This window comes from Protopterus annectens, chromosome 8.part0 (assembly GCF_019279795.1).
Source record: "Protopterus annectens isolate FY-2018-M chromosome 8.part0, PAN1.0, whole genome shotgun sequence".
Lineage (NCBI taxonomy): Eukaryota > Metazoa > Chordata > Ceratodontiformes > Protopteridae > Protopterus > Protopterus annectens.
The window spans coordinates 1216739209-1216752983 of NC_056741.1; the positions used below are offsets into that span (position 1 = coordinate 1216739209).

A 13775-nucleotide genomic window follows, 5' to 3' on the forward strand; every position below is an offset into this window, starting at 1 on the left:
GAGGGCTGCCCTTCACAAAGCCAAAAACCTCCCAAACTATTACAACAGACGCTTCAGACCTAAGTTGGGGAGTACACATGGAGGGCAGAGGTATCCAAGGTCAGTGGACACGAAAAGAGCTATGCATGTACATAAACCAAAAAGAAATGCTAGCAGTGATGCATGCAATCGAGGCCTTCAAATTCTTTCTGCATCAAGGCCATCTACTAATAAGGACAGACAACACCACAGTTATGTGGTACATAAACAAGCAAGGAGGTACCCATTCTTACCCTCTGTGCAAACTGGCAATGAATCTATGGGATCTTTCCTTGAAACTCAATATACAGCTTCAAGCTCAGTTTGTGCCAGGGAAGGACAATACACTGGCGGACAGCTTAAGCAGAAATATCATGGATGCACACGAATAGATGCTGCACCCAGATATTTTCAAACAGATAACACAATCTTGGGGGGCCCGGACATAGATCTATTTGCATCCCCCCACAATCATTAACTAAAGAAATTCTGCTCAAGGACATACCACCCACAAGTGTGGAAAGTGGACGCCCTCTCTTTCAGATGGAGAAATCTGACAATGTACGCATTTCCTCCTATTCCATTAATGACCAAGGTGTTACTGAAGATCAGGGCAGAGCAGCCAAAAGTGATCCTGATAGCTCCGGACTGGCCAAGACAACACTGGCACCCACTGCTAAGGAGCATGTCACGTACAAAGCCATGGCCCCTACCTCTATGGCCACTTCTACTGACACAGCACAGATACAAAACTCTACATTCCAACCTGAAAACATTGCAACTAACAGCGTGGAGAATACCTTGACTCCTCCTCAGGATAAGCTATCCCAGAGAGTAAAGAATATTATTCTGGAAGCTCGCCGCCCTTCCACAAGGAAGGCATATTCAGCAAAGTGGAAAAGATTTCTCATCTGGAACACCACCAAGGGCCTAGATGCGACAATGATGAACATGGCACATATCCTGGAATATTTGGCAGAAATGTTCCACAATGGACTGTCTTACTCTTCTATTAAGATTCATGCTTCAGCAATTTCAGCAGAGTACAATACTGATCCTCCTGTCTTTTCTCATCCTCTCCTAAGACAGTTTCTAAGAGGAATCAAAAACATCAAACCTCCTAGGAAACAGCCTCTACCTGCCTGGGACCTTAACTATGTGTTGGAAAAACTAACACTGCCTCCTTTTGAACCAGCAGCATCTGCAGATCTACAGTACCTCTCATGGAAGACTGCTATCCTCCTGGCAATAACCTCAGCAAGAAGAGTTTCGGAATTGCAGGCCCTGATGGCAGTCCAGCCATTTATTATTTTCCATCAGGATAGAGTTTCATTAAGAACTAATCCTACTTTTATGCCAAAGGTGGTATCCAGGGTTTCATTGAATCAAGCCATTCATTTGCCTACCTTCTTCCCAAATCCACAAAACAAAGGGGAGAAACTGCTGCACACCCTGGACATTCACAGACAGTTGCGCTACTACTTGGACAGAACTAAAGGTTTCAGAAAAACTGACCAGCTGCTGGTAGCCTATGCTGCTGGTACTCAAGGAAAAGCAATTTCCAAACAGACTATTTCAAAATGGATAGGAAATTGCATCCGCTTTTGTTATTCATTTCATGGAAAGACTGTACCAGCTAACATTAGACCTCATTCTACGAGAGCCACAGCCACCTCCACAGCCTTCTTAAGAGGGGTGGCTACAAAAGACATTTTGGAAGCTGCCACATGGAGCTCCGTGCATACATTTGCCAAGCATTACAATTTACCTTTATATTCCAGATCCAGAGCAGGCTTTGCTACGGCTGTCCTGCAGGGTATCTTAGCTACACCATCCTTTTCCTAGTACCTCCACCCCCAGATTGGCTATGGTATTCTACCCATATGTGATGACTGCAGATGCATCCTTGAAGGACATAGTACAGTTTTGTACCTACCATAAATGTAGATGTCCGATAGGTATGCATCTGCAGTCATACCCATCTGTGGTATTCCTAGGGTGCTTACCCGTCTATTAGCTAGCTGGGGGGATCTATTATGGTGTATTTGTTTATATATATATATATATATATATATATATATATATATATATATATATATATTTTGCAAATGTTTGGTTTTTTATTGCTTTTTTCCAAATTTAGCCTTCCTAGAGGGCACCTGGCATCTGGGGCAAGAAAAACTGAGGAAGATGGCGTCGGCTGACGCTTTTATACCCCAGGCGTTGTGACGTCGAGGAAAGGGCGACATCAGCCGACGGCAGACCCAGACTTTGGAATCCGGCCGACCGAAGGGCTGCCTGAGGCAGGACAACCCATATGTGATGACTGCAGATGCATACCTATCAGACATCTACATTTATGGTAAGTACAAAACTGTACTTTCCGAATCTACCAAAAGAAGGGTGAGAGGACTAGTATTTTAGCCTTCTCTAGTAAGACGTAGACAGAGTACTATCATTTTGTTCAGTATGCAGTAGTACTAAACCGCAGCTGCAAAAGAACCACTTTAGCCAAGTCAAGTTCCAGAACTACCTTGGTCAACAGTAGCCACTGACATTTTCGAGTGGAACAATCAGCATTACTGTTATTACTAACTTGATAGTCATTTCTCAGTCCATGGTAGTACACATAAGCTTATCTCTGACAATGGTATCTAATTTACCTGTCAATTGTTTCTGAAAATTGCAAAAGAATGGGACTTTGTACATGATGATCTTCGTGTTTCACTGTTGCAGCCATTACATTTGGGTAATCTGCTGGCAGGTTGCCCTCAGTCGGCCTGAATTCCAAAGTCTTGGGTCCTGCATCGGTTGCCGTCTTCTCTTCTATGACGTCAGGAGTATAAAACATGCAGCCGACGCCATTTTCTTTAGTCTTTCTTGCCACGCGGTGCCTGAAGCAGAAGCATTTCGCAAGTGCCGGTTGGCCAACTACTGAAATATTTGAGTTTGAGTTTCAGAACAGAAGTCTTCACTAAAGCTAAGTACCTTGTTGGGGAAACTTTTTTCTTGCTTTTTACCAATGTCAGAAAAAGTTAATAATTGTATTACTTGTGTGAAGCAAATACCTCATAAGGATTTCCATTTATACTGTATTCCTTGCCTTGGCCCTGATAACGTGCCTGGCTGTCGGTTTTGTGCCAGATTTAACCAATGCACTATTAAGCGTTGGTTTATTTTTGCATCAAAGTATTTTGGAAACAGATTTAACTACCCAGAAATGTCGGATAGCAGTCCGACTACCGGAGTACATAATAAACGCAAAGAAAAAGACAGAGAAAGGCAGTCGAGATCCAAAACAGACGACGAAGCTTCTCCTAAGCCAGTGGCCGGTTCGCCAGTACTCATTGAGGTGCTTTTGCAGCCCCTGATACCCGTTAACTTCGAGTCGCAGGCCTCTACCGACACCCATTTGGAGTCCGGCATGCCGCAAGATACTCAAGGTATTGGACCAACAGATGCATCTCCCTTGGATGGGTCCGGAGCCGCTCAGCAGGCACCGGCTTCTGAGTGTGTATTCAGACCTCAACATTTATATATCAAACTGACGACAGCTGCAAAACCAAAGACAAAGGCAACTTCTAAAACTAAAAAAAAGACATATGAGCCACGTGCACAGGCCTCTATGCCTAAAAAACAGATGATCAAAATGGCTGAAGACCTTATTACCTTGATCGGGGTACCCATCCCCCTCCAGATAAGAGGCCTAGACAAGACACTGATTATGAATCTTTAGATCAGGTTTCTATTTCTTCTGATTCCTCTTCTGATCAGGAATTATCTTTACCTCCCTATGAGGATTCTGATGCTGAGGAGTCTATTCCATCTGCATCCTCTCCAGAGGATTATTCATTTGGAGAAACCTTGCATACTTTGAGGGAGCATTTTCACTGGGAGAGTCAAAACTTCTCAGAATCAAAAAAAAGGCTCGGGGATTTCCTCATCCTCCCTCTGCACAAGTCTTTAGCCATTCCCCCTGTTTTAGACATTGTGGATGTGTTTTTGGAGGCCAGCATGACCCCTGACTCCGTACCTCCGGCTCCCAGTAAGCCTGACAGATATTACAGGGTCCCTGACTCACACAAATTTTTATTTAGAAACCCTGCTGCTGATCCTGAAACTTTCACAGGGTCCAAAGGGAGTTAAGACCGCAACAGCAAAAAATCCCACCCCCTCTGACAGAGATTCAAGGGCACTAGACAGATGGGGAAAAAAGGTTTATACATCTGCAACCTTGGCAGTCAGGGCTTTAAACTGTCAATTTCATATGCTTAAGTGCCAACAACATGTGATGGGATTGCTGAAACAGAAAATGATGTTGATTTCAGAATGTGCAGAAAATAAAGAATTGCAGGAATTATTGCATGCAGCTGAACAAGTTGGAAAGCATACTTTGCAATGTGGTTTTGATTCCTTAGAGGCCTCCTGCAGGGCCGCAGTTAATGGATCTGTGATTAGGAGGCATGCCTGGTTAAAGGAACAAAATTTGTCTGATCATGTTGACGCTAAATTGCTAGATGGACCTTTACAGCATGATTCTCTGTTTGGTGTTAAGACAGAAGAGGTTTTAAAGAAAATGGAAGACAAATCTAAGTCTATGCAAACTGTTAAAGACTTCTTGCAAGTGAGCCACCAAGATTCAGTAGATACTGGCCTACAAAAAATTGGTCCTTTCTTGTGTCAGACAGAGCTCAAAGGGGCAAATCCAGATGCCCAAAGGGTTCCAGATACCAGGTGCAAGATTCATACAGGTCAAAGCAATGGGGCGCATCTACCTCCAAAACAGGGGGAGATAAAGCGCAAACCTACAGAAAACAGTCCCAATGACTTCCCTCTGCCTACACCAAGCACTTATCTTTTGACAGCACCCTTAGGGAGAAAATTAGCACTTTTTGCTCAAAATTGGCAATTAATAACCCAAAACAAGTAGGTACTAAACATAGTATTACAGGGATACAGATACACTCTGCCAATGGCAAACGGTTGGCCAGATCTGCCCAAAAAATCAATGGACAGAGGCACAAAAACAGGTTACGTCCCTCGTGGATATGGGGGCCATTCAGTCAGTACCAGAACAGGAAAAAGGACAAGGTTTTTACTCAAGACTGTTCTTGGTACCCAGAAAGGACAAGTCCTGGCGGCCAATACTGGATTTTCAATTTTGAACACATACCTGGACATTCCAAAATTCAAAATGCTGACTTTGCAGCAGCCTCTGCCCATGCTGGGCAAGAATGCTTGGCTGGTGACATTAGACCTAAAAGAGGCATGCCTGCATGTCCCAAAAAGACAATTGTGCAGAAGATACCTCAGATTCAAGGCTGGCTTAATGGATTACCAATTCTCTGCACTGCCTTTTGGCTTATCTACTGCGCCCAGGGTCGGCACCAGTAATTGCAGTTTGCAGACAAGGAAGTATACAAATATATCCTTACTTGGACAACTGTCTCATTCAAGCAGAGAACAAGGACACTCTTCTTCAACACCTAGTGTTTGTGAAAAGGCTTCTAACATGCCTAGGGTACACAATAAACAAAAAGAAATCACAACTGGTACCCTCTCAAAAGATAACATTCCTGGGTGCAAGCTAGAATACAACTGCCCAGATGACTTAACTTACACCAGACAAACAAAGGCAACTGACTAATTACTTCAAACTGATGGCAACAAAAACCCACTCTTCTGCAAGACAAATTCTGCAGGCTCTGGGCTTCATGGCGTCCTTCATCCTACTAATTTCATATGCAAGACTGCATATGAGGAAACTTCAATGGTACTTAAAACGTTTATGGAGTCAGCATTCACACAGTATGGAAACAATGATTCCTCTCATTCCCTGTCTGCAACAGGAGTTTCTATGGTGGGCAAAGGTCTGTCACCAAAACATGGGATGGCCCTTCACTCTACCCCCTGCCGGCCAAACCTTAACAGACACATCAGATTATGCCTGGGTGGCCCACATGGCAGGAAGATGCATTCAGGGCATATGGGCACCAAAACAAATGCATCTTCATATCAACCAGAAAGAGATGCTAGCTGTTCAAAATACCCTAACAGCCTTCAAGGGCTTACTTCATACACGACTACTGCTAATAAAGACGGAAAACACCACAGTCATGTGGTATATAAACAAGCAAGGGGGCACACTTACACCCCCTTTACAGATTAGCCATGGCACTGTGGGACACAGCTTTGACTCACCAAATACATCTTCAAGCTCAATTCCTGCCAGGAAAACAAAACACTCTGACAGGTGATTTAAGCAGAAACCTTATGGATCCTCACGAGTGGAAACTAAATCCACAAGTCTTCAGCATGATAACAGAGAAATGGGGGAGCCCAGATATAGTTCTGTTTGCCTCTCCTCAAAATTATCAATTAAAAAGATTCTGCACAAGGACTTATCATAGCCAAGCATGGAAAGTGGACGCCCTATCCTTCAGTTGGAAAAACCTATCAGTTTACGCCTTTCCTCCTCTGCCTCTTCTACCAAAGGTCCTCCTAAAAGTCAGACAAGAGAAGCCAAAGATGATATTAATTGCCCCGGACTGGCCCCGTCAATACTGGTACCCAGTCCTAAGGAACTTGTCTCAATACCCAGCTTGGACCTTGCCTCAAAGACCACAACTACTGTCCCAGCAAAACAATCAGATCCTGCACAATCAACTGCAAACTCTAAACCTGGCAGCATGGCTAATCATGTAATCATACAAACAACATCTCTCAGTAAAGCTGTGATGGATGTCATTTTGGAAGCCAGAAGGCCTAGTGCTAGAAAATCTTATGCTGACAAATGGAAGAGATTCTGTGCTTGGAATCGAGCACAAGGAACTGATACAGCAGAACCAAATGTTTCTCAGATATTACAATACTTAACTGAGATGCTTGACAGAGGCCTATCTTTCTCATCAATCAAAATCCATGCCTCTGCCATTTCGGCTCATTACAACACAGCGCCACCAATCATTTCTCATCCTTTACTAAAGCAGTATCTTAGAGGAGCCAAAAATTTAAGGCCCCCTAGAAGATCACCATTACCTGCATGGAACCTCAATTATGTGTTGGAAAAGCTCACCCTGTCGCCATTTGAACCAGCTGCTACTGCTGATATAAAGTTCTTATCCTGGAAAACTGCTCTATTACTAGCAATTACTTCAGCAAAACGAGTTTCAGAGCTACAGGCTCTCATGGCTTTAGAGCCTTTTGTCATATTTTACCCGGACAGGGTGTCTCTGAGGAAAAATCCTACTGTTATGCCTAAGGTGGTTTCCAGTGTGGCTCTTAACCAAACAATTCATCTGCCAACTTTTTATCCAAATAGGCAGAACAAAGGGGAGAGAATTCTGCATTCCTTGGACGTACACAGACAGCTAAGATTCTACTTGAGCAGGACTAAAGCTCGAAGAAAAACTGAGCAATTACTAGTGTCATATGCTGCAGGATCAGAAGGAAAGGCTATTTCAAAGCAGACAGTTTCAAAGTGGATAAGCCACTGCATCCATTTCTGCTACTTACACCATGGTAAACCTGTGCCCAAGGGCATTAGGTCTCATTCCACCAGAGCTGCAGCTACTTCAGCAGCCTTTCTCAGAGGAGTACCAACCAAAGACACTCTAGATGCTGCCTCTCTACACCAAGTCCAGGGCAGGCTTTGCCACTGCAGTGCTGCAGGGCCTTATAGCCGCACCTAATGCTGTTTAACTCCAGCCTCCCAATCATAGCTTTGGGATTCTACCCAAATGTAATGACTGCAACAGTGAAACACAAAGAGCATAGTACAGTTGTGTACACTTACCATAAATGTAGATGTTTGAGTGTATTCACTGTTGCAGTCCAGGTTATCCTCCCACCATCCCTCTGTCATTCTGAAGTTTTTCTTTCCTTCACTGTCTTCTACAACCTATGTAGTTTATTTGCTTGTAGTTGAAGGTAAAGTTTATATATATATATATATATATATATATATATATATATATATATATATATATATATTTTTGCTATCTTTTTGGGGGCACCTGACATCGGGTGCAAGAAAAACTAAAGAAAATGGCGGCTGCATGTTTTATACCCCTGACGTCATAGAAGAGAAGACAGCAACCGACGCAAGACCCAAGACTTGGGAATTCAGGCTGACTGAGGGCAACCTGCTAGCAAATTACCCAAATGTAATGACTGTAACAGTGAATGCCCTCAAACATCTACGTTTATGGTAAGTTTACACAACTCTAATTTATCAGTAGTCCTGAATACCCACAGTCATACTGACTAGCTGAATGTGCAGAGTGCTAAGCAATTATTAGAGAAGTCAGTGTGACAATACAGATGTCCTTTTGAATTTACTCAATCTCAAAAACATACCCTGTAACGATATACTTGGCTCGCCTGCTCAGACACTTCTATCTACGCAAACCAGATCTACCTTGCTTATCATTTTGTTTGTTGAGGCCTAAAGCTAAAAATAACAGCAATTAAAGCAAAAGTATTCTGAACGCGTTCTTTCCAGAAGTCCAGTTATGATAAATAGAGCAGATTTCTTTGTCTATTGAAAGAAGCAGAGACAGTAAGGATACAAACGGTGAAAGGTTTCAATTGGATTGGTCAAGTAACAGGTTTATGCATCGAGCTGAGGTCCTGCTTTTTGGAATCGGAGTGTGTGGATTACTGGAGAAATCGCAGACATCTTCCTGTATCAGGACCAATGTTGTAGCATTGTTTCCATGATGCAGACTCTAAATCTCAGAGCAATCCAGACAAATTTTCCTGTTGCAGAACATGTTTTAACTCCTACTTCCATTTCTGAAGATGTTCCTGATGCCAATTAAGTTAAACATTCAGCAGAGACCATCACAGTTAGTAGACCTAATTCTACTTCATGTTATTTGTTCTCTACTATAGACCTAGTGTGAAATACACAGCAACCTGGGCATGATTGTATATATGTATCTAGCTCTGTATAATTGCATGTCAAAGAAGTATTTTGCACCAATTGCATATCAATCATTGTTGTCAGTGATGCATGACTCCTTTTTCAAAGAGGGAGGATGTAGAATGTATGTGTTGTACCTTTAAGAAGCATTTCCAAGGACTGAAGGTGCATATAAATAGCAACACCATGCTAGCTTCAGTGCCATTCTGAAAGTGCAGCTGGTATGTGAGCATGTATAAGAAAGAGAGTCAGTTTGTTTATAAGTTTATCTAAGTTGAAATTATTAAGCCTCAGTCCTGATGTGTTTGTACATAATAAAGCTGGTTGAACAAAACACATGTATGTTTGTCTGTTTCATCCTTACCGGGCAAACGACAAGCAAGTTCCAGATTCTATCTGACTTGGTGGGACCTCTTGGATGAATCACTTTTCTAGCAGCTTTTAGATTTCTATTGCTGCTGCTTTCCTCTGATTGGGTGGAACATTGGGAATTTTTCAAGGGGTATAGGGAAAAAGGAATTATATAACATTTGGAAATAATTCTCTGCCCTCAACTGTCTTTTGTTGTACTTGGCCAGGCTTTCTTTTGCAGAGATAAGTGATCCTGACTGCCTCCAGAGTTAAACATTTGGGCCTCCATTTAGGAGCGCTGAAAGGGTCCGTCTAAAAAGGAATCTCTAGACCCCTGATTTTGCAGCACGCCTCTGCCACACGGTGCTCTTAGCATTGCAAACATTCCAGGACTTTTCCTTATTGCCCCCCCCCCCCCCCTCTGCCTCCATGAATGTCCTGTAAAGGATTCTGAAATTTCTGAACTGAGTGTAACCTTTACTGTGGGGCCAAACAAGGAAGTGCCATCAAAGGGGGAGCATTGACAAACGAGGACGTGAATGGCTCGGCAAAATCACATAGGCGCATCCAGGCTTGCCTCCTGATAGAAATGCCTGAACCCATAGCCTTTGAGGCACTTCTTGCATTGTGCAAGATAAGCCTCATGGACAAATTGGATATAGCTTATAGGGTAGCCAGCTGAAAGACTAATGAAGAAGGAGCCTCAGCAGTTTCATTTCCAGAAAGAGATTTGGATAATTCTTTAATCAGATCTCTTTGTAGCCTAGTAAAAGTGCTGAATAGTTCAGTGATCTAAGTGCAAACTTCTCTGAAGCATAAACACACTTTCCAAATCTATCACCCTTGACTCTATTTGGAGGATGGACAGTGGAACTTTGTTCAGCAAGTTCCTTTTTTGTAGCTGCCTCCATAACCATGGTATCTACTGGAACTCCTTTACTCTAGTATTCCTGCCCTATTGGTGGAGCCAGAATCTGGTCGGTTTATTGAGGATTGGCTCAGTTGTATCTGGTTCCTTCCACGCCTGCTTGGAGATCAAAGCAATAAGTTCATTGGCTGACAGAGTAACCCAAATGGTAGCCGGACCAGTACCAAATGCTTCCAGAAATACTGATTCCTCAGTAGAAGGGTTTTGGGAAGACCAGCCACACTTTTGTTTTAGCATCTCAGGATGGTCTCCAAATGAGACCTAATCAGGTGGTGATTTTGGAGACCCTTGCTCTTCATCAAAATCAGTATCCTTAGTGACCAACTCCTGAGGAGAGTCCAAGTGCCTCCTTTTGCACTTTCTCTTCCTATGGACTTCCTCGGTGTAGTGGTCCGAGAAGTATCAGAAGAGATCAAAATACTCTGCAGGATAGACTGGAAGCTTTGGGTTGGCTCTCCCTGTGGGGGTAGAATGTTGAGGATCTTTGTGCATAGTCATGTGAAAAGTAGAGGGTGGATCTGAGGGGGAAGGACCAGTCTGACCTGCCAGAGCAGCGAACACTGTCTTTACCATCTCAAAGGCAGACTGCTCCAGAGAGAAGAAAGCCAGCAGAGCCAAGAAAGAAATTTTCTGGCTCATCGCCTATCTCCACCCCAAGAGCAATCCACCTGAGGTGGAAGTCAGAGCCAAGTTATTTAATGCAGAAACTGCAAGAGTAAGAGATGTCTCCAAAAGCCACGAAGTTGACCCCATCCTCTCAGATCTGACAAGGAAGCTTTGCCTCTGAGGATATTGGAGCCAGTTCACTCAGAGTAATAGTCAAATCCGAAGACTTATCTCTCCAGATCCGAACAAGACAGACCCAGAAAGCTTATATCCAAGGGTTCTAAAACCACATGTTGAATTAGAGAAGGAACTGTCATTGGTGGAGTGGTGAATGGATAGGCTACCTGACCCGAAGTAGTAGGAACTGTGAGAACTCCCTTCTGAATTTGCTCCTTGAAAAATGTCCTCATCATCCTCTCAACACCTGCTTCCGTGAGACTCCTGGAGGAATGAGAGGATGCCAGGGACACGATTTTTGAGTGCCTCTCTAAAAAGGGAGAGGACACCATGGAAGGAATCTGATCCAGATTTGGTGAATATCTAGTTCTTGGTAAAGGCTTTGGATCCAAAGATGTAGGATCCGAAATATGTTGGATTGGATCCAAGGATGTAGGATATAAATGTGAGGTCAGTCTGATCCAATGATGGTCGGATTGGACATAAGTTTGGATCCAGTTTCTCTCTTCTTGGTTCCAAAAAGGTAGAAGCTGGAGAATCCAAGGAACTAGACCTTTTGACAGGTCTTTAGATTTATGTTTGGGGGACTGAACCCCAGCAATGGTTTCAGAAAATGGAGATGGCAGTAATCTCTTTAAAATCAACTTATTTCCTATCTGCTAACGCTTGGGGTTAAACCCACAACACATATTGCAGTCTTATAAGTGGTCTGGTCCTAAACAACAATATGCCAAAGATTGTGGGCATCAGACAAAGGTAATTTGTGGCCGTACTTGTCTTTTTTTTTTTTTTAAAGGTACTGGACCCTTCTCAGCCATTTTCCTAGTTAAGAGAGAGAGAAGTTAAAGTAAACTTTTTTTTAATAGGCACAAAGGAAAATATGAAAAGGAAAAAATACCAGCAGTGTATTTAAGAACTACAAGAAAGATGTGTAGAAAAGAGAGAATACCAACAATGGTAATGAGAGTTTACACCATGTATAAAGAAGGGAAAAAGGAAGGAGATAGGCCTACTATGATGATAGAAAAGTTTTACACTCAAAATAGAAGAAAGATAATGGAAGAAATAATTTAAGTTGAAAAATGAAGATTAAAGGAATAGTTATTTGTAAAGGCTTTTAGAGAGGAGATGAGGAAAATTCACTTCTCTCACTGAAAACTCGAGAGCTGAAGGTGACCACATCTAAAAGATAAAGTGGCAAATGAGATCTGAGGGATGTTAGGGGTGGGTGGTGCATTATGGGTAGAGAAGGTGCTCGAGAGGTCGTTGGTGGCCACGAGCTAGTAAAACAGCCAAGTTAGATCTGAAGATCGGATCCAATCACATTAGTTGAGGAAAGGATGAAAATGAACATCAGATTGATTTATTTGTGCAGGAAAATGTTCCCCTCTTGAACTGATGCAGAGAGTTGGTATACTTAAGTCTTAAGGTGTTTTTTGGGAGGTAGGGGTTTATTTCCATACATAATTCACTTTTTTGTTTGTTTTGGAGGTGTTTCCTGATAGTTTTGTTATGCAAGTTACTGGGATTTTGTGCAGTCTGGTATATGTGTCTATAACATAGTGTAGACACACACGCACACACACTTCCACATGTACAGGCAAGAAAGACAAGGCTGCTTACCTGGTTAACAAGTGATCAATAGATATAATAGGTTATTTTTTGCAGTATTTATACATGCACCTAACAAATTTAAACTTTTGTTTTTTCCTCCATAGGAAATGCGCAAAAAGGAATACCGCATATATGTCAGTTTTGTGGAAATGCATTCAGCAGCAAACACCACTTGGCACAGCATACCATGTTTAAACATCCTGATCCACTTGTTAAAAAAGTAGCATTAAGATGCAGCCGTCACAAACATGTCAAAGACTTGTCCCAAGTTTTGCAAAACACTGAAAGTGTGACAGAAAAAGTTGAAAATAAACCATGCTTTCTCATAGAAGGCAAACTATACAGTGCTAATGAAAGTGATAAAAGTGCTTCTGTTTTAGATCACAGTGTCATGGAAGAGAAACCTCATGTATGTAAAAACTGTGGAATGCTATTCAGTGATTTATCACTACTTAATAAACATAAGCAAACTCATAGGGGTAAGCGTATTGCATGCACTGAATGTGGAAAGTTATTTACATCGTCGCATCATGTTAAAAGGCATCAGGTCGTTCACACTGGAGAGAAACCTTTTGACTGTACTGACTGTGGGAAGAGGTTTTCTCGGTTATCTCATGTTCGTCGCCACAGACTTATTCACACTGGAGAGAAACCATTTAAATGCGATCAGTGCGACAAGGGTTTCAGTAGTCCATCACATGTTAAAAGGCATTATGTAACACACACTGGTGAGAAGCCATTTTTCTGTACAGACTGTGGAAAGAGGTTCACAAGGTTGGCACACCTGCAGAGACATCAGCAAGGCCACAGAGACCCGCCATTACACAAGTGTACACGGTGTGAGAAGTGCTTTAAAAATGACCTACAACTAAAGAGACATTTGCAGCGTCATGAAAACTGCCTGCAGAATTGCCCTGAATGTGGAAGGCCTTTCTTTAATCTTTTGCAGTTCAATCAGCATATGTTAAAACATGTTAAGAAGAAATCATTTGTGTGCACAGAATGTAAATTATGTTACAAAGATGAAAAATTTCTTCAGAATCATATGAAGATTCACAAAGAATTGAAGCCATACAAGTGTACTGACTGTGAAGCAGTTTTCATTGATCAGTCAGTCTTTCTTCAGCATCAGCAACTTCATTTGAGAGAGAGTGA

General features: G+C 42.4%; 1 protein-coding gene across 1 annotated transcript in view; it reads left to right on the forward strand.

Moving 5' to 3' along the window:
- The window catches only part of LOC122808439 (oocyte zinc finger protein XlCOF6-like), a 267528-nt gene extending 253753 nt beyond the window's left edge, over positions 1–13775 (forward strand). The window contains exons 2-3 of the mRNA XM_044079402.1: positions 12725–13624; positions 13732–13775. Coding sequence (XP_043935337.1) covers positions 12725–13624; positions 13732–13775 — 944 coding nt within the window. The remainder of the gene's footprint in view (positions 1–12724; positions 13625–13731) is intronic.